Source organism: Oryza glaberrima, chromosome 3 (assembly GCF_000147395.1).
Source record: "Oryza glaberrima chromosome 3, OglaRS2, whole genome shotgun sequence".
NCBI classification, from domain to species: domain Eukaryota; kingdom Viridiplantae; phylum Streptophyta; class Magnoliopsida; order Poales; family Poaceae; genus Oryza; species Oryza glaberrima.
The window spans coordinates 7,818,124-7,844,568 of record NC_068328.1 but is presented as its reverse complement, the minus strand read 5'-3'; the positions used below and the strand labels follow the sequence as shown (position 1 = coordinate 7,844,568).

At 45.6% G+C, this 26,445-nt stretch overlaps 1 protein-coding gene across 1 annotated transcript; it reads left to right on the top strand.

Annotated features, from left to right (window-relative positions):
- The first annotated feature begins 13,451 nt into the window (after positions 1 to 13,451).
- Positions 13,452 to 15,622, top strand: LOC127767907 (uncharacterized). The gene is made up of 2 exons (XM_052293390.1): positions 13,452 to 13,866; positions 13,957 to 15,622. Exons 1-2 carry the CDS (start codon positions 13,571 to 13,573, stop codon positions 14,243 to 14,245), a joined length of 585 nt encoding a protein of 194 aa, XP_052149350.1. The 5' UTR covers positions 13,452 to 13,570; the 3' UTR covers positions 14,246 to 15,622.
- Positions 15,623 to 26,445: the final 10,823 nt, after the last annotated feature.

Here is a 26,445-nt window from a genome sequence, read left to right as displayed (position 1 = left end):
TTCTTATGATTAATTAAATATTTACTTTTTTTGAAAAATGGATTTATATGATTTTTTAAAGCAACTTTTGTATAGAATTTTTTGTAAAAACAAACCGTTTAGCGGTTTGAAAAGCATGCGTGCGGAAAACGAATGAGGTGAGTTGGGAAATTTGGTGAAAGAACTTGAGTCTCAAAAGTTTCCTGCTAACAATAGTAAAATTTGAAGTTTCTTGCTGACTGTAGTAAAATTTGAGCTAAACCAGAACTTTTAGAGGCAATTCGTTTCGAAGAGAGTATGAAACGGGCGATCGGAATTCTTGCTTACGATGTTTTATGCAATATCCCACTCCCCCGAGCCGCCGCTGCCGTCATCGTCATCATCGTCGCTGTCGTCCCCGTGCACCAGCGCGTCGACCAGCCGCGCCCGGGCCGTGCGGATCACCGCGCTGTGGCGGGACGTACGTGTGCGGCTCCTCCTCGCGGAACACCACCACCGCCGTCCCGTCGCCGGCGGCATCGGCGTCGTCGTCAGCTCAGCCGCGGCCAGTCCCACCCAACGGCGCGCGCGCTGTCCACTCCGGTACGCTGCGCGGCGCCTTGACGGGCAGGCAGCCCCAGCCGACCATCTCGTCGCTGAGGTTCGGGGAAGGATAACCGTCGCCCGGCCTGGCGCCCCTCGTACCCACCCGCTCATCACCGGCTGCGTGAGGACGATGTACAGGGTGCAGCACCCGGTGCGGGTGGCCACGCCAGCCGAGCCTCTGCTTCCGTACCATCTCCTTGCTCAGCCTCCCCTACTGTCCAATATGAGTACTTCATGCAGTAAAAAAAGTTAATGTACAGTACATAATGTAAAAATGCATGTATCAATATTAGTAGACCAACCGCATAGCACACATTTCTCTCTTTTTTTAAGACTCAAGACTTTATTAAAGAATAAAGATAAAGAGTCCCCGGATATGAAATCCCATTCTTTCAAAAGGGAAAGGACAGTCTGGGCGACCGGGGTTTGACTCTAGTGGACCATGAACCAAAACAAGACAAGATATATATGTATGTCTAAATTCATTAACATCTATATGAATATGGACAATGCTAGAAAGTCTTATAATATAAAATAGAGGGAATAATATTTTATTTTCATAAACCTCAATGTCTATTCAACATCGATACATATGAGCATGGTTTCACAATTCACACTAAAAAAAACCACATAACTCGGGGAACATATTTTGCTAAATTTTTCTATATTCAAGAGTAATAGCCTAATAGGTGTTGCCATTTGTTCAATCTCTCAAATAGTATTTGGGTCCACATGTATGTGAGATAATTCGGTGGCATGTGTGAATAAGAAGATGAATGCAAAATACGATGCATGCCACAAGTTATTAGTGGTAAAAACATTTTTTCCCTTGTCTTTCATTTACATGTTTAAGTGTTACATGCACAAGGTTTTGGGGTTGATACTTGACACCTATAGCCCGTTTCTTTCTTAATTAGTTTGTTTATTCTACTTTTGGAATGAAAGATGATATGCTTTGAATAAATTGGGGGAAGCTCTAATCTTCTTGTGCTAGTAGGAAAACATAACTATACTTCTTGTAAAATATTCTTCCATTTAAATAAGAGAAATTTATAGTTGGAGTTATGAATTATAGGGACAGATAAATAAATTTAAAATAATAGTGGTGGTAGTGGTGAATCTCCTGCCATGCCACCACCTCTGCTACTATTCTTTCTACAGAATTCTCCCTAAGCATGCATTTTCATATTATTTATAGGTGTTTTACGCCATTCCCTTCTTATTTCGCTTATTAGAACCACAATGTAACAAGAAAAAAAATCTAAGATGTTCCAAGTATTGTGTATATGTGGAATTACTCTATGGAAAAAAGAGCGAACAATAGATTTGATGCAAAACTAGATGCAGCGGCTAAAAGATATACATTTGGTTATTGATGAAAATATAGGCACTTATATTCTTGAGATCTTGGGCATAATACTAAAATTATATTGTTTATACATGGGAATATTTCATCAACGGCTATAAAAAAATTGTGTCGCATAATTAGATATTTTTGTTGGCATTGGTCACACTACTTCATAAAAAAAACATAATTTTTTCATTACTTCAATGTTTCTTCAACATCGATACATATGAGGACAGTTTCACACCAAAGTAAAGAAATCACATAACTCGGAAATCAAACTCTACCAAAAATTGTCTATATACATACCCTTGAGGGGTGAGACAGCACGACAACGCCCTCAAGAGGAGGAATGAACCATCGTTGTCGGTCCGGCCAAGGCCGGACTGAGTTTTCACCCGCCGCTCACCACCTGCAAATTCACGGCTGACGCACCAATGCTCCACCACCACACAAGCTCTCCCGACATGTGGGATCCCTGCACCGGCGTCCCCCGCCGGCCAACCTTCGTGCGCCGAAGACCGCACCAAAACCACCGGCAGCTCCTCACACCTAGGTCGCCTCCTCCACCGTTGGCCGCGCCTCTCGCGCCAAGCCGGCCTCCATCTCTGCCGCCCACGCCTCTCGCGCCGAGCCGGCCTCCGCTGCCATCGGCTACGCCTCTCTGCGCCAAAGCCGGTCTCCGACCCCTCCACCAAACGATGCCGCGCCGGCCAAATGCAGCCATCTCCCACACCCTCGGCTAGCCGTCCGAGGCCGCCATGCCTCCGGTGACCGCAGTCGCGGCCACCACCACCGCAGCCGCTGCTGTTGAACGCCCAGCCACCTCGCCGTCGCCATCCTCACCTCGCACCCGACTCCTTCCCTGCCTCCACTTGCTTCCACCAGCGACCCGCTTCCACCGACGTCGCCACCGTCTCCACAGTCATGGCCGCCGCAAGTCGGACGCCGTCGTCACTGCCACCGATGCCAGCCACCGCCTCTGCGAACCGCCACCACTGCCAACGGCCACTTCGCTGTCGCCCTCTGCCGCGCCGCCGCCAAGTCCTCCACCGGCGTCGTCAGCCGCCGCCGCCACCGCCAACTGCCGCGACTACCACTGCCGCCGCCGTCGCAAGTCTACCACCACCGCGGGCCACCCTCCAGATCCGGCCGAGAGGCACGGATTTGGGGGACACCGCCACCGTTGCCACCGAGCACCGAGCCGTCGCCGCGCAAGGACCACCGCCGTCGCCTTCGCGCCCTCGGCCGACACCATCCCCGCCGCCTTCAACCATAACCGCCCGGCGGCGCGCGTCCCTACCTTCGCAGCCGCCACCCCGCCAGATCCGAGCGGAGTAGCCCGAAACTGGCGGTCACCACCGCCCCATCGTGGACGCTCCCCTGCCCGCGTGAAGCGAGGTCGGCGAGACGCCCCGCCACCGCCGTCCTTGCGGCTGGCCGGCTTTGCGCTCGGGCGGTGGCGAGACGGAGGGGGAGGAAGGGAGGGGCGGCCGGGTTCGTCGCCTCCCGTGCCGCCCCAGGGGAGAGCGACGCAAGAGTCGACAGTATAATTCCCTGACTTGCTTACAAACTACTTGCAGTCACATGATCCTATGTAGTTTTCTGTAGCAGTGACTATTTGTTCATCATCATCCCGAATATATATATGATCTCTAATTAATATATTATATTGTGTCATAGTAATTGATTTGAATTGCAAAGCAGTAAAAGAAAATAAATCGAAGTAATTCGTTTTCAGAGAGAACAATGACAAATCCTTAATTCTTGCTATGCTGTCACCAATCAAAATACTCCTACGTTCTCCCTCTTCATCTTCAAACCACGAACGCACCTCTTCCTCTCCGCGCCTCCAATGACATGTGCACGGCCAACCGGCCGCGCACGACGTTGGCCGGCGGCCCCCGCGCCGGGAACCTCCAGCCCTGCAGCTTCACCCATTCACCGAACTCCCGGATCCCCTTGACCAGGGCCGGCAGGCCGTCCTTCTCCCTCCTCTTCCTCCCGCGGTCCTCGTCCTCGTCCTCGTCGCCGTCGCGCAGCAGCGCGTCGACCAGCGCCACCCGCGCCCTGCCGATCACCGCGGTCCGGCTGGACGTCTGCGGGTCCTCCCTGTGGAACACCCTGACCACGCCGTCGTCCTCGTCGTAGTAGACGTCGCGGCGCTCCACCTCGAGGTCCAGGGACAGGCGCCCCCAGTGCTCCCGCTGCAACGGGAGCTCGAAGGCGGCGCTCCAGCCTTCTACGCGGAGAGGGTGGTCGCGGCCCTCGGGAAGCCTGCACCATCCCAGGTGCTCGCCGCCGACGTACGCGTGCAGCACGCAGCGCGACGGCCAGACGTCGCTGGAAACACGGATTTCAGAGCCTTCGTAGATCGGGCGCTCGTACTTCGGACGCTCGATGCGGACGTGCAGGTTGAAGCTCCTCGCGCCGTCGTCCTCGACCTGCGCCATTGTTGTTGCGGGTATCGATCTTGCGCATGCAGTGCAGGCGTATATATAGCAGATTCGTATATATAATATATGAAGTCGGATGTAGATCTCCTTTAATAAATAAGAAGAGGTATAACCATGTACGGTGCTCTTAGTAGTATATGGTTTCCAAGATGAGATGAGAGCTTATCACCAAGTACGGTAGTTTATCTCCAAACTTTAAATGGTTTGGTAGAGATGTATATAGATATGCGTATAGCAGTAGAAGAGGCGAGCACCCCAGCGTTCACGTGATTGGTACTCCCTGTTTAGTAAAGAGAATATATATTAGGTATGTGCAGGTGCAAAATATGATTATAAGAATATAAATTAAGTATGTGCGTCCAGTTTTCGATCGTATATATTCTTTTGGCCTTCGAAAGTGAAAGAGAGAATATATTAAGTCCCTATTTATTAGTTAAGAGTGGGACTATCTATATTTATATTGTGTCAAAATTCTTATAAAAATTAATTAAATTTCCGGCATGTATTTACACGGTAAACTATATATCTTGTACAATAAATAGCATGCATTTATTTAACACACAAGAAAAATAAGAAATAATGTCAATAAGTAGGAGATACATATGAGAGACGCAATATACTTAAATATAGAAATTGGATTTGCTAAATATCATTTCATGCACTTGAAGCCTACAATTATATTGTAGGGCTATGCACTGCAACTTTGTTCGGACGCGCCTACGGATCGGTCACCCGATCCGGGGCCGGGGAAATCGGGCGCTGACATCAGCATGACGTCAGCGCCCGATTTACGTGCAAAACTACTTTAAACTGATTTTTCTCTTAAATTACTTATTCAAATCATGATCCGATTGCACCATTAAATTCGTTGCAATTAAATCTTTAAAACAAGACCACACATGGATATATTCCGACGGAAGTTTTTTTTAGCTTATTATTGAATTATTTTTAAATGTTGCACGATGTTTCACCAGGTATATCGGAATTGTTTCACTAAGTAGATCGAAAATGTTTCACTCGTTTAAATCGGGTGTTGTTTCACCTTATATAAAAACAATGTTTCAGCAAATAGCGAAAGAATGTTTCAGTTCACTGCAACATTTGATCCATACATAGGAAAACATTATAAGTACACTAGGTGAAACATTTTTCAGTGGAACAAAAAAATAAAACGAATTCCCTTAATAGGGGTTTCCAAAATATGCGGATTTTTGGTTGCAATGGAATATTTCAGTTCACTGCAACATTAGATCTATACATAGTGAAACATTGTGAGTACACTAGGTGAAACATTTTTGGTGGAACAAAAAATAAACCAAATACCCTTAATAGAGGTTTCCAAAATATGTGGTTAATTTGTTGCAATTGCAGGTGGGGCAGGCACTATGGTGGGGCCCAGCAGCATGCATGCAGGCGCCTGGGGGGAGGGCTGCGCGTGGGGAGCGCCCGATCTGGCTCCCCCGGCGCCGGTCGCCCGGATGGTATCATTTTCCACTTTGTTTCTATGAAAAAAGGATTTTGTATTTATTAATTAATAGTAGGAGCGATGAAAACCATTGGAATGACATCCATTGGATGAGGAAAATGACTAAAATTTTAGTCATATGAAATTTAGACGCCTCTAAAGAATATTTAGCAATCACATGCATGGTGAAAAAAATAGTGATTGCAGTAAAAAAAACATGGGCGTCACATTTTTAGAAAAATGTTTTTTCAACTAGTCTTCCCTTATTACAAGTTGTAGAGAACGAATGAAGCATCGGGATATTGAGTCAAACTTTTCCGTTACATGAAAACATACGAAAATAAACAATGGTCAATAATAGAACTCATAGCTATGCTAATTAGAAATGTTTGTTGACATGAAAAAAAAAAGAGAAATATCATTACTTCGGCTAACACAATGACTTAATAACGACTCTTAGCCTATGAAAAAATGAAAAGAGTAGCAATAAAAATTATCTTTTGGACTAATGGTTAGAATACCTTATAAATGAATATGTATCGTCTAATAGTTTATACCTAGCTCTACCTTTAAATAATGTTACTTAAAATAGGACATGGGAATCCCCAAAGATAATACTCCATAAAAGACTTGTGCCCACTCCATATGTTAATATGTACGTACATCAGAACATCGGCGGAACATAGTCCAATAGAGAACATAATGTTCCTTCGACAAATAAACTATTGTGACCGTTGTACATATACAAATGAGACGGCTACGCTTGTTCGTGTTTACCTATCGTGTCATCTCTTTCTATCTCTATACTAGGGCATTATCAATCGAAAAAAATTACGGGTGAGCGTTCACCCCGCACGAACGTCCTGATCATTTCCATTTTTTTTACTACTACGTAGTTTCTATTTTAAAAGTTTATATACCCAAACTTTTATACATGTAAAGTTTATATACACAATTTTGATTCAGGTTTCGGATTTAAATGTTTATACATAGGATGCTTTTATTGTATAAAGCTTTTATGTATAAAATCCTATATATACAGTTATAGTTATATTTATATGTATAAATTTTTGTTTAAAACATATATGTGAGTCTCAAAATTATGTGGATGAACTTATATGTGAATTGAAAGCCAAAAATCTAAGTAAAAATATATATAGTTTCTGGATTTTGATTTTTTTTAATAATAAGGTTTTAAATACATATTTGTGAATAGAAATATGCAGGATCCACATGAGGTTGGCTATCCGCGCCCACTGTCAACGGGCAGATGCATGTTAAGAAACTATCGTCCATCGGATATCACTTGTATTAATATTGTGGAACCAACATTACGTGCGAATATTAAAAACAATAATTTATATATAAGGTAGTCCGGAAAAACTAGACCGGACTAGCTCCATCCATTAGAGTTCTTGTCAAATATATGTATACAAAGTTAGTTATAAAGTACTCCCTCCGTCCCATTTTAAGGTCCCCATCGTTTGGCTTATTTCCTAATAAGCCAAAACGGCTTATTAGGAAATAAAAATGAATTTGTGGGTAGAACTTTTATAAATGTGTTCTTTGTGACTTAAAAGCCAATGTTGAAAAAGAAACTACGTTGAAAATATCTCAAAATCAATCTCAAAATTAAGCTTGAAAATTCAAATTTTGGCTTTTTCTTTGGCTTATTAGGCCATCCGATGGGAGCCTAAATACAACCATGACTTTCCATGCCCAACTTAAGTCGTCCGTTTTATTTGAAAATTTTTATAATTAGTATTTTTGTTGCTATGAGATGATAAAACGCGAATAGTACTTTATGTGTGACTTATGTTTTTAATTTTTTCAAAAAAAATTCAAATAAGACAGAAGATAAAAGTTGGGCACAGAAACTTATGGCTTCACTCAAATGGGACGAAGAGTTTCTTCACTCAAATGGGACGAAGGGAGTAGGACTTAGGCCGTGTTTAGTTCCTCCTCCAAATCTTTTTTTGATGTATAAGGGCGCACATTTAAAGTATTAAACGTAGACTAATAACAAAACAAATTACAGATTCCGTCTGTAAACTGCGAGACGAATTTATTAAACCTAATTAATCCGTTATTAACAAATGTTTACTGTAGCACCACATTGTCAAATCATGGCGTAATTTAGCTCAAAAGATGTCACGCCCCGAACTAGTCCCGAGCGAAACTAGCCCGTGACGCTCCAAATTAACCTGTTAATCGATATCAGTCCCAGGAAACAGTGCTGGTATCACAGGAAGACAGAATATCACAGCAACAGAGGTCTCTTTATTATAGAGTAGGAGTACAGTCATGTTGGGCTGCGGACAGATCCCGAGCTCACAACTGCATTACAAAAGGGAAGCGGAAGCCTAGACTTGGACCACACATCACAGGCGCGACTTGGGAACTAGGCCGAAACCCTAAAACTCGTCGTAGCCGGCTTGCTCCTGGAAGAACTCCTCATCGGCGGGATCCGCTTCATCTTCTTCAGCAACTGGGGGGATTATTTATATAGAGCAAGGGTGAGTACGGGAGTACTCAGTAAGCCATGGGAAAAAAAGTGTTTAATGCAAGCTTCAAGGAAAGGCTGTTGTTTTTGCAATTGATTTTATTTGAACTTATTTCTGAAACGACTAAGTGAGTGCTTCTCAAACGACACGGATGAGACAGTGCGTCTCGTCCGGTCGGAGTATGTGCAATGTATCAGTCTTTTGAATTGTTCAAGATTGGCACCCGGCCAACAGCTTTCAAACGGCCACCCAGGCCTGGCTGATCCCATCAGCCGCAGATTTTCCAAACATCAAACCCATTTCACAACAGCAATTTCACAAGGCAGTAGTCAAACAAAACTACGCTAGGAATCACCTCACATCCGCCCATGACCGTGGGCACGGCTGTTCGAACAGTTTAATAACCTCTGCAGAGGGGGTACACTTTACCCACACGACATTACTAACCTGGATCATCCAGCCCGTGCAAAACGGCCACGTCTGGAGACCTTGAGGCTTTCATGACAAGGCATTTCGAAAGCCGACACAGGTTCACCATATGCCAACGAGAGGGGTCCCAGACCAACACCAGGTTAGGTCCCAGACCATGCTGTACCAGGAAGCCCGGGGGTTCTCCCCGACACCACCCCGTTGAATCCACATGTCTCTTGGCATCATGGCTCCCCCGATTAGCTAATTACTCAGCCAGGGGCGTCCCATTACACCCATGTGGTCGCACTTGCCTTATGTTCGGATGAAATTCCAAGGAAACGGTCCTTAGTGCAAGAGCGGGAAACCGTACTCCCGATACGTTCCCCGGTCCGCGATTTTGGAAATTCATTTAGTTCGCAAGCACCGACCCAGGTGTCGGGTTTTCCAAGTCTTTTGTAAAACCCTAAGTTTTACCCACCGTTGGATATTTTAAATTTGAGGGGAGGTGTTCCAATGCCCGTGCCCGAAGGCCCGTGCATCAAAGCACAACAGTCGACAAAGGAGGTTTAAGTGTTCAATAATTCAAGGAGGGTAATTGCAGCAATTAGGGTTGGGGCCGCGGCCGAATTACTTGTGTAAATCCTATTCATGCAATATTTGCGGAAAAAAAGTACTTAGATTTAAATTATAGGTGCAAGATGATCAAAGGTGACTTGCCTTGCTCGAGATCTTGAGCTTGATCCTCGAAATCCTCGCACTACGGGTCTTCGGGCTCCGAAACTACACGCGAAACGGGACAACTCAACAAACGGCAAAAATAAAGCCCTATTATTGACCTCTAAGCGTGCCATTGGATAGATCTCGAGATTTGAGGAATTTTGGAAGTCGAACGGAGTCAAACGGACTTACGGTTGGGAAGATATTGAATTTCTAAGATTATTGGATTTTTGGTCTAAAGGAAAAGGATTTATTTAAACCCTTTTTGAAAAAGAAAAGAAAAGAAAAGAAAGAGGGAGGGAAATTAGACTTCCCTCGGGCGGCTAGGGCGCGGCCCGAGAGAAAGGGGCGGCTCGGCCGAGTTTAATGGGCCGGCCGGCCCAAGAGGGCGGCCCAAGGCACGCGCGCGGGCGAGGAGGAGAGAGAGAGCCGGTGGGCCGGGTCTATCCCGCGTGGTCCCGGGTGGGACCCGCTTGTCAGCGGCTCGGCTCACCGTGAGCGAGGTGCACGCGGGGCGTGCTAGGGTTTGCGTAGGGGGGCGCGCGCATGCGCGCGGTTTGCGGAGGACGCGGTGCGGCAGGCCCACGCGCAGCCTCACGGCTCGCGGTGGACCGCGTGCACGGGGAGGGAAACGGAGGGAGCGGCTGGCCGAGTCGGTCGGCCTGGTTGCGGCCGAGGTGGCGCCGACGTGGCGCCTACGTGGCAGCCACGCGGACCGGCGGGAGGTAGACGACGACGCCGGCCGGAACGGACGGCGGACGACAGCGGCGAGCGGCGGAGTGAACCATGGCGATACAGGCGAAGGCGAGCACACCGGGATGTTGCACAGGACGAGGGGAGACGAGCCAACGGCTCGGATTCGCCGGGGGATGCTCGACGGCGGCGGCAACCGGCGGCGGAAGAAGAGGGAAACGGCGACGAGGTCACGAGGGGCCGATTCCCGGCGGTGAGAGCATCTACGCGGCTACGGGAATCCGTTGCTAGCGTCGGATTAAGAGGAATCGCATCGAGGGAGGCCAGCGACGAGAGGCGCTTCCGAGCTCGGGCGGTGACGGCGACGAGCACACGGCGAGCGACGGCAGCAGTCGGGGCAGCGCCGGCTAGTTACGGGGAGGCTACGCATGCTACTACCGAAAACTAAGGGGGGAGATGGAATGAGGAGGGAGAACGGAGGGCGACACTACCGCGACGAGGAAGGGCGCAGTGACGATGGGCCGACGGCACGGGAGCGATCTCTCCGGCCTCGGGCCGGGGAAGAGGAAGAAGAGGGTGCGTCCGGAGTCCCCTTCCGCGTCCTAGCGTGCACCGGCTCCTCCGGCACACGCGACGGCGGCGGTCGGCGAGAGAGTGGTAGAGGGACGGCAATGGCGCAGTGGGGCGAGGGCGAATGGGAAAGGAAAGGAAGGGGGGGAAACTTGGGTTTATATGGGCGACAATGTCGGTTTGGGAGAGGGGAACCGACTTTGGACGGTCAAGCCAGCGAGCTGGCGCTCCGGCTAGCGGCCAAATCGGCGACAGGGAGGAGGGGAATGACGCCGACGGAGGAAGAAAAAGAGAAAAAGGAGGGAAGAAAGGGGGCTTGCCTTCTTGCCGCTTCGGGAAAAAAGGGGGGGAGAGAGAGCGACGCGGCAGAGGGGGGGCGGAGGGCTCTGCCTCTGTCCCTTGGAGGCACGCGCGGGGAGTGGCGGGGCCGAATCGATGACGACGGCGATGACGGCGGAGGCGGCTTGGAGCGGTGCGGCGACACGGGCGGCAGGCGCGGGCAGGCACGGCAGAGGCTGACGGCGGCGGCGACTGGCCGATCGGCCACCACGGCGCGCGCGCGCGGGAAGCAACGGCGCGCGGCGACGATTTGGCGGCGTCGGCGGGAACGGCAGCGGGATGCGGAGAGAGAGGGCTCGGCTCGGCGCGGCTCGCGCGCACGCGCGTGCAGCGCTCGGGCAGAGCGGGGGGGAGAGGGAGAGAGAGAGAGAGAGCCGGGGAGGGAGGGGGAGATGGGCCGAGAGGGATTCGGCCCATCGAACCCTAGGGAGGCGAATTAGACTTTTGCGGAGGGATTTGATTTGGGAAGGATTTGGATTCGGGATTGAACTCGACGATAGATCGGGGATTTTAGATCTGAGATGGCACGGACACTAGACAACAAGCAAGGAAACGGATTTCGCAATTAGGGTTTTTAAGAGATAGTTTTCCCGCTAGGCGCCACAACGGAACGGGCGCTACAAAAGATTCATCTCGCACTTTACATGCAAACTGTGCAAATGGTTTTTTTTCGTCCATATTAATTGCTCCATACATATGTCCAAATATTTGATGTGACGGAATTTATGGAAGTTTGAAGGAAACTAAACACAGCCTTAGGTTTCGTTTGTTTGTGCTGTTGAGGGGAGCTTCTCTCGTTTATCGTGAGCACACGCTTTTCAAACTACTAAATGGTACGGTTTTTCAAACACTTTCTACGTCGTTTTCTTTTAAGAATCGAATATCTCAATTTTTACGTTTATATTTGTTAATATTTAATTAATCATGTGCTAATCACTATTGTGTTTTCCGTGCTACTGATTATCTCAATCAATTAATAATCTTTATTGAGTGGCGTCTCAGTAAACTTATAATATGCATAGTGCAAAGTAAAATTAGTGTCGGATTCTATTCTGGACACACTCTTAAATATAGAGGCACACCCATCGGCCTAGCTAGTTGAGGATTATTGATAACATTGATATGTAATATACACTTCGGTTGAGCCTCCTTTTTAAATATCGTGTTTAGATGTCGTGATTAAATTTAGATCTATTGTTTATTCGCGTTTGATTACGGATTACCGATGATCTTATTGGTGCCATTTTTTATAAGACCACCCAAAGAGTGTTTCCACACCACCTCTGCCTTCCACACCCTTCTGCCATCTCTCATCTCTGCCTCACGGCTCAGACGACGCACTTCCTTCCTCGTATTGCCGCCTCATACTCAGCTAGCTGCACAAGGCTGGTTGTTTAGTGTAATTAACAATCCCCAACTTGGGTCGATTACCGGCCGTGGACTTGATCAGGCCATCAGAATAGTTTTGGGATCGAAGGAGATGGATTCATTATTCGTGTGTAGTATAGTTCTTCATCTTGTATCAGCTGTCAGCATCTTGATTGCAATTGTAGGTAGCCATGTGTAGCCCAAAAAAGAAGATGTCTGGCTCAGATCCCCGTGCAAGTAACAAGTTGACTAAGCTAATGGCAATAAGGTAATGAGACACTAATGAATTTTTCACGATTGATGAACATAGATCTTACGACCTTAGCTTAAGTCTTAAGTCGAACTAAACTTATAGCATTTTTTACATATTGGAAATAGATTATATCTTCAGCCTCTGTCCGTAGGTACACAGCCAAAAAAAATTCAGAAGTGAACAGAAAAAAGCATAAAATGGACGAGATGGAACAAATCCCCAACTTCTACCAATAATATGATCTACTAAAATAATATTTCTAAAACATATGGTATTGATGAACAAAATCCTATGATCCTGCCATCTCGTCCAACAGGCAACAGGAGGAAAGCAAAGAGAGAGTATGTGTGGCAGCGAAGGAACTATGGCGTTGCATTGAACATATGTTAGCTCAACAAAAGCAAGATTGGAATTTGCAGGTGTCACATCAGAAACTGTAGTGATGTTGAGATCTTACTTACTCCGTATTTAGCAACCGGTTTTCTGAATCCCAGGTTGAGAAGTACAGGTTTGTGGACCTGTAGTTTGTACGTACTCCGTTGAACGTTTCAACGGAACGCACATTTGCAGTGTACTGTCTGGGCCTACATAATCATAGAGCAAATTGCTCGTGGTAAAACGCGGTTTAGACTTGGCAGCAGACACAGGCAATGCTGGGGGAGAACGGCATGGCAGTAGTTGACTTGACCCGGACGGGATACCCGAGCGATCCAATCTATATAACCGGCTCCGCCAGGCGCCAGCATCTCCTCCACTTCCACGGTAATCACAAGCTCCATCCCTCGCAACACGCACCCAACGGGTCAGAGCCATCTGCCAATCAATGTTCACTTGTGAATTGTGAGCTGACCTGGTTGAGAAGCTAAGCAAAGGCCGTGTGGCGCCATGGCACAGCAGCATCCGTGCGCGCACCGGGACCCGGGCGGCGTGGAGATGGGCGTCCCGGCCGTGTACCCGCCGCTGCCGAACCCGAACGGGCAGGCCATGGACCAGGAGCGGCTCGGCGGGGGAGGCCCCAACCACTGGGTGGGCAACGACGCCAACACGCTGCTGGTTGTGGCCACGCTGATCACCACGCTCACGTACCAGCTCGGCACCAACATCCCCGGCGGCTACTGGCAGGACACCAAGGACGACCACCGCGCCGGCGACCCCATCATGCGCGACCTGCACCGTCCCAGGTACACGTACTGTCCACAGCTACGTACATGCATCGGAAGGGCTCGACGACAACGATCGAATTGAACGGCACGCGGCTGTGTAATGGTCAGGTACTGGGTGTTCATGGGGGCGAGCTGGATGGGGTTCGCGAGCTCGATGGTGATGACGCTGAGCCTGCTGGTGCGGATGCCCGTGGACTCGCGCAACGTCCGGTGGTCGTTCGCGGTGGCGTACTCCACGCTGGTGCTCACGTTCATCGTGTCGCAGCCCAGGACGCACCTGTCGCTGGACATCCTCGTCTGGGTCGCCGTCCTCGCCTTCCTCTGGTTCACCATCAGCCTCCGCCCGGAGCGCCGCGCGAAAATCGCCCAGGCGATCTGCTGCGGCCACAACAGCTGAAGAAACCGCGCGCACGGCGCACCACCACTGATTCCTTCATTAGCCTGTTGCGATTTTCTCTCTCACTAATCGACGATTCGTGAACGCTCCTGTGCTTACTTGATGGAGATGGTTGGCAAATTGGATGAATTGATGTCTCTCGTCCCTCGATTCCCGTTCCTGTGCAAATTACAAGTTTACAACCGGGAGAGCCTGTTTGAGAAAAGCCAATATCCTGTGCTCCTGGGCCAACTGCAATGAACTCGGCGTCTCGGCTGGCAGGATGGGCCAGGGCTCCAAATTATGAAAGAGGTAACCAACCGTACAGTAGTTTCTTAAAAAAAGAAAAAAGAATAAAAAAAACTCCACATGACATGGTTACACTGACCTTGCGGGCTGCGGCACGTGAATACGCACGTCAGCACGAGTACTTTGCATTCCACGATTTATTCACGAAAAGAAAAGGATAAAAGGTTAGAGGGAAATGGAAAAATGGTTAAGAGGAAAATGGAGAAAAATATAAGGGATTCAAACAAGAGAAAACAAACCAGCTGAAAATATCAACTGACAAAAATTTTGGTTACCTACGGTGCAAATGGTCTCATCGGTGACTTCAATTTTTCGATTCAGCCACTACCACTTTTGATTCCAACCCTCATATTTTTCTCAATTTACAACGAAGGCCAAATTTTACAGTGAACACCTTAAAATGGAGAAAAAAAATACAAATCTAACCCACCAACCACCACCACCGGGTCACAACCCTCTCCACTTCACCGGCGCTGCCGCTGCCTTCGGCCTCTCCCCACTCCCCGCGCCGAGGCGACGAACTCTGCCGCCGTCGGCCTCTCCTCCCTCCCCATCGGCGCCTCTCCACTCCCGACACCGCTCAATCCCAACCCACATGGGGACACAGTGGCGGTCGAGGAGGCCGAGCGAATCAACAACGATGAGCTCCTCAGAGTGCGAGAGGGCGACAACTCGATGAGCTCCTCGGTGCGCGAACGGGGGACGACGGTGAGCGTAAGAGGGTGATGACTCAACAATGGCGGCATGGATCTGGAGGGCGACGAGCCGACGACTCGACGACCAGATACAACGGGTACCTCAACTGTCAAAACCGATACAAAATGAGTCCCAAGGCAGTTTGGACAGCTGTTTCAACTGACGTGGTGCCTACGTGGGTAATTTGACTTGATCTTCATATGACGTGGCACATGAAGCAAAATTTAACAATTTAAAAAAATAAAACAAAATATGCGTGCCCACATGTCAGTCAAATATTAATATTGAAAAATAATGGGACCCACATGTCAGTGGGCCCCACTTCTTCCCCCTTTGTATCCTATCCCCTCTCTCCCACCATGGAAGTCCCATGGGAGCAGGCGGAGCGGTGGTGCAGGAAGTCGACGGGGCGGCGGCAGGCAGAGTGGGGTGACGGCGGCCGGAGCAATGACGGCGCGCGAAGCCGAAGGGGCAGAGCTGGGCGGCGGCGAGCGAAGCAGCAGCAATCCACTGTCGGCGCCGATCTCCACAATGGAAGTTTGTGTCCTCCTCTTCCTCCTCCTCGAACCCATCGCCATCGTCTTCGTCATCTTCAACGGCCACAATGGTGGGGAAGCAGGTGGGAAGCGGGAGCTCACCCGTTGTCGCCCACAGCGAGGACGCTGTCAAGGTCAGAGAGCAGCTCGGAGGATGGCGAAGGTGGGGGCGAGGGCCGCGATGGTGATGGTGAGGTGCGCGTCCTCCTCCTCCTCGAAGTCGTTGTTGTCTTCGGCGGCAGCTATGATAGGGAAGCAGGTGGGGAAGCGAGAGCTTGCCCTCTGTTGCCCCTTTCCTCCGCCGGCGGCCTGCTCCAGCCGCCGCCACTCCGCTACGCCCGTCGCCCGCTCCACTCAGCTGGCCGTCGCCACTCCAATCGGCCCGTCGCCCTCCCCACTCCGCCGCCCGAGCGCTCCTGTGTTTTCGTTGTAGGGAGAGAGAGGAGATTGAGAGGAGGGGTAGGGAGGATGGCATGCGGAGCCACATGGGCCCCATTCTTTTTTTTGTGTGTAACTAACATGTGGGCCCTATAGGTTGTATTATTTCTCAAGATTGAATTGACATGTAAGCGTCACAGCAATGCCACGTGGGACGAAGACTTAGTTAAACGATCCATATAAACGCCACGTCAGCTAAACCCGAGATCAATACTATCGAGGGACCTCGTTTGCATGGTTTTGTAAGTTAGAAGATACATTCTATCCAGTTTTTTGGACCGAGGATGAAGATCAGACTCGATGATAAATTAGGGATTCCACGATTTATTCAAAGTACTCGGTGGATTCCACGATTTATTCAGGAATAGAAAAAGGATAAAGGATAGAGGAAAATGGAGGAAAACAGAAGGATTCAAAGCAAAGAAGACAAGTCAGGTGAAAATATCAAGTGACAAACAGCAAAACTGGTAATATTTGTTACGAAACGTGATTAAAAAGGTGCACATCTTTTCAGATTTATAATTACGACACATACTCCCGGCAGTCCCGGCAGAGAAGGCCACGCAGGTGAAGGAAGGACCATGTGGTCGCGTCTGGGGCAGCTAGACTTTGAGGAGCGCTGTCGTCGGCTCGAGCAGTGTGCTGGGAGGGCAAGAGGAGAGAGAGAAAGAGGTGGGGTCACGTGGGTCTATTTTGCTGATTGACATATGGAGCTCAATTTTTTTCCATTATTTTTTATTTATCTGGCTGACCATATTGCCACGTAACCGCCCGTTTAAACTCAACGTAAGAATTGTTTAATTTTGGACACAAGGAACAAGCGACCCGGAAGCAACAAAACAGAAAGGACTCAGAACTCTCTTCTTGCTCATTGCTTAGGAAATCTGGAAGAAACGAAATGCAAGAATCTTTAGAGCAAAGGAGGCGACAGTACACCAGATGATTAGTCGCATTCAAGAGGAATTAGGTTGGTGGAGTATGGCCGGCGCTAAACACATGGGGAGAATGTTGCCATGAGGAGCTAGGAAGTCTACGTGCAAGCTTGTTTGCATGTTGTCATGTACAGTTTTTCTCTTTCTTAGCCCTTTGGCTATCTGTACTTTTTCTCCTTCTATCAATATAACGCCAGTCAATTCTGACCGGCCGTTCGAAAAAAAAAACTCAACGTAGGACAGAGTGACAGACTATCAATGTGCCATGTGAGTGTTATGTAGTAGGACAAAACCGCTCAGGGACGTAAAATGAGCCAGTTTTAATAGATGAGGCTGGTTGAGGGGTGAAAATCATCTTGGGCGTTAGTTGGAGGAGGACAAATTAACTTATTCCTTTTGGACGTTGGGCCGTGTTGCAATGGGATGGGTTGGATGCAACCGCTATGGTGCAGAGGGACTCCAGCAGGACCGTCACGACTCATCCCAAAGACGTCGGACTCGTCAGCACTCAGCGGGCCCTTGTTCAGATTTTCATGTTGAAAGACCCGATGGTAATTTGTTGGCCCAACTGTCCAAGAAAATCCCATACGTCTGCAATGCACGATAGCAGACAACTAGGAAAGTCATTAGTTGCCCGTATTTCCTAATAAGTCATTTTAACTTATTAAAAATAAAAATTAACTTATAAGTAAATTTTACAAAACTATGAATATTTTGATCGAACTATCGCAAAACTATATATTTAAAAATTTATATCACAAACTACAGATTCAACGCTAAACTTATCACATTGCAACAGATATAGAACATCATATCACAAAACTACAGATTTAGTGATGAAATTATAAAAAAACCTATAAACTTTAGAGTTTATATCCGTAGCACTATTGAATTGCAAAAGTTATTGTTTTGTGATAAATATGATAAATTTATTTTTTTATATTATACCTTAAATATGTAGTTTTAGGAAAAAAAATACGATGATAAATTTGTAGTTTTATGATACACTTTTTTAAATCTGTAGTTTTGTGATAGATTGATCAAAGTATATGTAGTTTCGTGAAATTTTCTCTTAATTTATAGGTAAAATTTTTATATATGTGTTCTTAGCGACTTAAAAGGTGACAATAAAAAATAGAACTACATTAAAAATATATTAAAATCAACTTCAAATTGAAATTTCAAAATTTATCTTTTGTCTTTGACTTATCAGGGCAACCGATGGAGCTCTAGGTTAAAATCAGGTGCAATTACAACTATAGAATCTGTATGTAATTTTCTCAACAATTTTTGTAGTGTGGGGGTACTTCACGATGTTCAGATTTATCGCTATAGTAATATTGTGGAGTACCCCCACACTACAGCACATTGCTACAGTATAACAAACTGTGAACTGTGCTAGTCTGGACAGTTTTATTTGCATCCGATAGCGAGAGCTGATACTACCTACTTCTTCTGTCCCATATAAAATCAGCCTAATATTAGATGTGATATATTTCTAGTACTATAAATTTTGACGTACATCTGTTTAGATTCCTAGTATAGAATGTGTCACATTCAGGGTGTGTTTAGTTCACACCAAAATTAGAAGTTTGATTGAAATTAGAATAATGTGATGGAAAAGTTGGAAGTTTTTGTGTGTAAGAAAGTTTCGATGTGATGGAAAAGTTAAAAGTTTGAAGAAAAATTTAGGAACTAAACCAAGTCCCAATTTTAGTTTCGTTTATTTTAAGATGGAGTCAGTTACTACAGCTGATCCGGATGACAACCACTCGGCAGGTGTTGATTTGGAGTAACCATCGTTCCATCGTAGGTGGTAGGCCTGCATAGTTAACTGATGGCATCCCAATCCAAGCTCAACAGTTGGTGCGGGGTGTTTGGATTGGGCTAAATTTTTTTTTTTCCGTGTCACATCGGATGTGTAGACACTAATTTGGAGTATTAAATATAGATTAATAAAAAATAATAATTTCATAAATGAGAGCTAATCCGTGAGACGAATTTTTTAAGCCTAATTAATTCATAATTAGCAAATGTTTAATGTAGCATCACATAGACTAATTACGGATTAATTAGACTCACTAGATTTGTCTAGCGAATTAATCCATGATTATAGAATATGTTTTATAATTAATTCATATTTAATACTCTAAATTAATATTTAAACATCCTATGATACGAACTAAATTTTAGTCCATCTAAACCACAAACTTGCGGAGGGCCTGGTTGTTTCACAGCGACTGGGGAGGCAAGCTTGACCAGCAATATATAGCGGCCCATTTCGGTCATTGAGTGGAGACTGCGAGGTGCGAACAGTGAGACAGGGCAAACGTGAGAACCCGTGTGAAACAGTGAAGTTCTGTCGGAGAAACACGGCCTCCCCCGGGCAACGCCTTCTCCGCTGCAGAGTCCAGCCCAAACAGCGATGAATTAATCACACGAAACCAAACACGACAATGAGCTCGCGTGAGGCCGGTGAGGCGGTGACACGCTAGTACTCAACTCAAATATCCACAAGGATAGATGCCCACTGCCCCCACGGTTCTCATACATTATCCAGGCAGGGCCCTAGTTTTTGTTATTCTGTAGCAGCACCACAAGCCGTCAAAAAAAGACGATAAATACAGAGCAAACCTCGCTTTAGTATCTCGGCGTTTGGCAATTAGGCAGCATCATCTGGATTTGATGGGAACCGAAGAATATTCATTTACGCTAAGCTCGACGCAGACCAGCGAGCAAGTCAGCAAAGCAGTTACGCATTTCACCTCCCCCCGGTACGCCTCTGCTACGCAACGCCGGCGAGCCTCCGGCTTTTGTTTCGAGCGTTTTTCCTCTCTTCCTCTTCCGGATACAAGCGGCTAGGCGGCTAGCTTGTTCAAAGTTTTTTTAACATGTTCAGCGCAGGGTGCCGGTGTTCGAGTTGCTCTATTGGCGCGTTGCGTTGTGCACCTTCCATTCAAGGAAAAAAAACAGCTTCTAAGGATGAATTTAGATATACTGATATGCATTTATCGAGATTCATATGCTTATTTTTTTGGACGGCGGGGTAGGTCATATCTATTTTTTCAGTTTTGATATATATTTATCAATAATTTTTTTTCTTAAAATTTGACAAATTTAAATATATTGTAACTTACATATAACTACAATATAATTTATATGCAACTTTACATAATTTTGAACTGTCATATTTACTTAAAGATTCGTGCAAACGAAAAAAGTAAAAAATTCATAGTGTGCGCACCAGTGGCGGTGAGGGGATTCGGTCCCGCAACCTCCATTTTGCGAAAATATTGTGTTACCATATGTTTTTTTGAAAGTTGCATGCAACTTACATTGTAAATATAACAAGTTACGATACAATTGCACTATATCATCAAATGATTGATGGATTCAAGTTACAACAAATATAGGTTTTCCCTTTTTTTAATGCAATAAGACATTATATTAATCGATAAATGTTGTTACATACTATTATTACTTGTTACATAGAACACCAACACAGTCTGCAATGCACATATTTCATCGTTACTTTTAGTAAATATATTTATTAAAGCTATTACAATATAACAACATAAAATTTATTTTCATGACAAATTTAATAATATTATTTTCTCACAAATTCTGATATTTGTTTCATAAATTAATCATTTAATGTTTTAAGGTTTGACTGTACATATTTTCAGATGACATCAATTCAGGAACGGAGGTAGTAAAAAAATAGAATTGACTCCTAGCCATCCTAACATCATTAATAACATATGAAAGACAACCCTAAACTATCTTATTACTCCATCTGTTTCAAAAACAGTAACTTAGACATAGATTAGACATATCTTAAGACAATGAAGTTGGATAGATCCTCTATCTATACATATTCATTATCCTAAGATATATCTAATCTTTGCATAAGTTGATGCTCCATATTTTAAGATAAAGGAAATAGGTAGATACAAATATTTGAAATTTTGTTCATAAAAGGTTTAGATCCCCTTACCCTTGTGACCTTGCAACAATGTCAGGACTTATTCGGCTTGAAGAAAAATAAATGATTTGGATTCTTAAGGATTAATTTCTACGAGTGTCATTCGGTTTGTAGGTATAAGGTATAGAAAAATCAAAGGAAATGTTCTTTTTCTTCAAGTTGTTTTTGAGAAATCATAGGATAATTTCCATACACTCAAATATCTTAGAAAAAATCTTATGAATTGATGTGTGCATACCTTTCTATTCCATCATTTTTTTTCTATTTTTATGGGCTAAAATTCCTTCAAACCGAATAAGCCGTCAGCAGTGAGAACACTGGAGTTGAAGCGCGAGTCCACATATTTTTTTATCATCAAGAGATTACAGGTTTTTTCTGATGTTACTTACTGTTTTTTGACCGGACTGGTGTTAGTACTTACTGTTGACTTCTACTGTAGAATTTCTTTTTCGAAGTTATTGAAGACTAGAACGGTACTAGAAGTAATCCTCGTTGTGCGGATCGAAAGTAAGCTGTCATTTCTACGAAGAACCACACCTTGCAAGGCTAAAAACCATAACAAGATAAAAAAAAGGCTTAAAAATCATAACAGAGAAAAAACATGGAGAGTATATCTTGCTTTTGGTAAATCCGGGAAAATAAACCATGTCCGTGTGCTTTACTTTAGTGCTGAATGGTCAGGTTACAAGTTCCAGCCATTTTTTTCTTAGCGTGAGCGTTATTATTCTCCCTTTTCCTCTGGAATCGTTGTCTATTACCGTCCTCACTCGGTTACGCCCTCCTGCATCTTCAAGTCAGCATGCACACGTAGCTTTCATCGAGATCACTGACTCACTCACTGACCCCTGCCTGGTTGGTGCAAGCACCTTGCGTCCATTGAATTTGATCAATGTGAACGAATTGATTCGGCCTGAATAACTTGTGAGTGCCAGGCTCAAAGGTCCTGCCCGGGGGAGGCACCACCGGACCAGACCGGCTATAGAAAAGAAAGCTGGCCTAATCCTGGCGTCTCTGCAGTTCACCACTGCTTGATGTGCCCCTGCAAAAGTCGACTCAAGACAAGTAGCCAACACGCTCTTGCAGGGAAAATATGTTTGCCCCTTTTGCACTTTAATCAAGCGGCTGTCGTTACTCGTCTGGTCGATTTACTGTACTGCTCTTACTCGGTTAAAATGCCAAAAAAAAAAATCCATTAGCTCTAGAATTAGAACTTCTACCGGTGATTTTTTTTTAAAAAAAAAATCTGAAGTCTGAACAGCTACTATTTGAGATTGTTTAGCATGGCATCGTTCGGAGACGTGCAATCACTCGATGCTCCAACGAAAACCACGAGGCCACAGTTGCCGTCAGCCGTCCCAAAGGCACCCCGCACTAGCATACCTGATCCACCCCTTATCTGAGACAGCGAGCCTTGTGGAGGGGGAAAAAACAAGAAGATCGCGCATAGTACTTCTCTAGCAATATCTCTACACTACTTTTTAGTAAATTAATCCCCGATTTGGCAGCGAAACGGCGAGTCCACAAGGGCTGTGTTTAGATCCAAAATTTGGATCCAAACTTTAATCTTTTTCCATCACATCAACCTGTCATACACATATAACTTTTTAGTCACATCATCTCCAATTTCAACCAAAATCTAAACTTTGCGCTGAACTAAACACAGCCAAAAACGCATTTCCCCCATAAAAAGCTGCCCCTTTTATGGCCCGTCGAAAAACGTACCAACAAAGTAACTGACGGACTAGGACTGAAGCTGCACGTACGTACAAGCGTCGTTACGCCGAGTTTAACAGGTAGCGCGAGGGTTTCCAAAAATAAACAATTAATAATAAAACAGGTAGCGCGAGCGCGAGCGACTTCCCCGGTTGAACCTGCCCCGGGCAATTGAAAACAGAGAGGCTCACCGCGCCTGCTTAGGCACGCGCCACAAGTCCTCATCTCACAGCCTTACGCCGTCACGCGCAGCCACGCCACGCAAAAGCGGAGATAGATAGATAGATAGATATGCGCGCGCGCGGAGAGGATAGCGGGGGACGACATGACGACAAGCCAAATGCCGGGCGGTTGGTGTGTATAACTGCCCAGATTACATGCGTGACGTCAAGCGCGCAAGGGCAACGGTTCATGTGTTTGCGAGATCGCGAAGCCTTCAGTTCGCCCGACGCGCGCGGCCATAAAACCCCGCCAGTGCGAGTATGCGTACGCAACAATCGACGTACGCAACCGCTCCCCACCGCGCGCGGCGGGCGTGTGGCGCGACCCTATCACTGCCGCCTGCCTCCCGTTTCCCGTTTCCCCATTGCGCACGACGCCTGTTACCGACGCGTGTGTGCACCGATCTCATGGGATGGCCGGATGGAGGGGGTGAATCCCCATTCAATTTTGCTATATATTTGTTGACAAATTTCCCCCAAAAAAATTGACAGATGTAATTACAGTACAATCGTAGTGTAATTACACTGTAACTTGCATGTAATTACACTGTAACTATAATGTAACTTTCAAAAATCTCTCCGTAACATGTTATTTCAGTAAAATGGAGGTTGTGGGAACAAATTCTTTCACATATATGTGTGCTGTGATTGTTTTTTCTTCCTCACCAAAACAAATCTTGTAATAGATCTAACGATTCAAAATTACGTGAAACTTACATATAAGTTACACTGTAGTTACATGCAAATTACAGTGTAATTACACTAGGATTGTACTATAATTACATCTGGCAAATTTTTAGGGGAAAATTTATCGACAAATATATAGGTGGTCCCATCGCCATTTGGTTTTGGCCCCATCTATAACGCATTAACGCGCGTCCCATGAACAATACGATGTCTTCTTTCGATCGCGTTTCGTGCTACGTCGTCCAAGCTCAACAGGCACGTCTCCTTTCAGAATTAGCCTAGCGGTGCATTGTGCACAACCTGGTGTAGGCGCCGTAGCATATGAACTACTAACTCGTACTATTTCTCAAATCTTGTTTCCTGTTTGGTTGGTCGACGGCGATTGTTTTGAGAGGCCCTCTTTGTTTAGAATTATAAGCCAACTTATAAGTCGAAAAGTCTAAGCCAAAACAAACAAGCAGCTTTTTATTTGGCTTTTTTAAAGCTATAAGCCACTCTAACACTATTAAACCAAAAGCTAGGTTGGAGAAGCTTTTTTGGCTATATGAGATAGATATATGACTCCACCACTAAACTTAGGACATTAAATCCACTGGCTTATAAATCATATAAGCCAATAAACTGACTTAAAAATCTAGACCAATAAGCCTAAGCCTAAATAAAGAGGGCCTGACTGACTAACTAACTGACCTAGTGATTTTTTTTTAAAAAAAAGGAGCAAACTGACCCAGTGATGAATGATCAAAGACATGTCCACTCGTGCGTGCAGTCGTTAGTCGGCTCGATCAATAACTTCGGCGAAACATCGTCCTCCCGTTACTGCCCCAAGAGCAAGGGGCAAGGGCACGCTGCTGCTACTAGGCCATCACGCTCGTGCTTGGAGAGTTGGAGACTCGTTCAAGTCCTGGAGCTTGAAGCCGCCGAGGGCATCCAACTAGGAACACGTTGAGTTTAAAAAAAAAAAGTAGGAACACGTCTAAATAAACGAAGAAAAATCCAGAGGATAATGTTGTGCATAGCCAATGCCATGTAGATGAGGATTGAGGAGTATGACCCGGATTCGCGTCGGATATACACCGTGGCAATTGACTTCCTTTTTTATGAACATAACCAGAAATGTATCTGCACATGGACAGCAAAGACAAACTCATGTATACACACAGGAAGAAGGTAGAATAATCAATAATAAAACGAGTCAAACGCTTACACTTGCATTACGGAGGGATGTAGTACACGCATCAAGCTCCACGTTTCCCTCTGTTCCTCATGTCACCTCCTATACAACAGGGATGCATACTCACCACTACTACTACTTCCAAGCATTATCAAGAGTCATTAATTGACGGAAGAAAAATAAAAGCTTACAAGAAAATTCACCATACTTTTCACAATTCCATTTCGCTTCTGAGTGCAAAATGCACTACTACTAAAATGATCAGGAAAATTAATATTTCCCCGATTTCATGGCATCTGATCCACTACGCTTAACTGGGTTCACGGAACCAACTTGGTTACATGCACCCTAACGTGAATGGATTAACCATTAATTAATTACTCCCTCAGCTTCCCGGCAGTATCCCCTTCATTCACCAAAATCTCGAGAAATCTCATGGTTGAGGAGTTAGCGGTGAGTAGTAAATTGGGGGAGCGATAATGAAAAGGACAGATACACATCCGAAAAGTAGGAAAAAAATGACTAGGCTAAGTAGTTAATGTCTGTCATTAATCGACTGGTGAAGTAGACTCGCTTGAGTTGAATTATGCACAGCAAATTCGTTGCTTTTAGACTAGTATAGTGCAAGTGTTTGAAGACTTGTACTAGTACTACTTTTTTATTTGAGATGGAATACTTATTCACAGAACAAATGTAGAAAAGGGTGTTTCAACTTAAGCAGCGTAGGAGCAATAAGTTGTCGTCCCTATCCAATCCATCTCACGTACACATCTGCATGACTGCAAATCTGCAATTGCATGTTTGCGACGCACACAGACACATTAGCTGGGAGCCTGGGAGTTAGGATCAGGTTCACCAAATCATTTTAGGTAAGTTTACTATGATAAGACTGTTATCGCAGAAATCATCATGAGATTTATTGTGGTTTTAAAAATTAAGAAGATCACCGTACGTGATAACCGTAAAATGACCATACTGTGTTGCCCTTGGTTGGGACTGGATCAAATGTCAACACTGCTCTCTGTTCTTATTACGTATTTTTTAGAGGGCACGTCGGGCTGCTCAGCTGGGCACACCCTTTTTTGTTGGATTATCTTTGTGAGAGATTATTTTTTGTTGGATTTATCTTGAGAGGTTGGATAACGGCTAGATAGATGAACAGGTGAAGGCAGACCTGCGCCGACCCAGGATGGTCAGATTATCTGCGAATGATAATGGCGACCACAAAGGACTTGCATAATCGCACCAGTGATCTAGCTGGATGATTGGCGGTGCAGATGATAAGCATGCATAATAATCCTATTTGTAAATTACTCTACTTTGTAGTACTAATGCCTTTTCCACATACTTGGCCAATTTGTTTACTTATATATCTTAGGCAATCCAGTTCTCACTGCTACGGGTGTTAATCCTATTCCTATCAATGAATTTACAGCTACATCTCGTCATCTCCTACTCAGTTTATAAAACCTAACCACATGAATAATGTTAATCACATTGTTCTATTTGCAATTGAGATTAGTGATGGTC

Excerpts from the sequence above, each read along its gene's own strand:
- LOC127767907 (XM_052293390.1), top strand. The coding sequence starts at position 13,571 with ATGGCACAGCAGCATCCGTGCGCGCACCGGGACCCGGGCGGCGTGGAG. Across the intron at positions 13,867-13,956 it reads CGCGACCTGCACCGTCCCAG|GTACTGGGTGTTCATGGGGG; the intron begins GTACACGTACTG and ends TGTAATGGTCAG.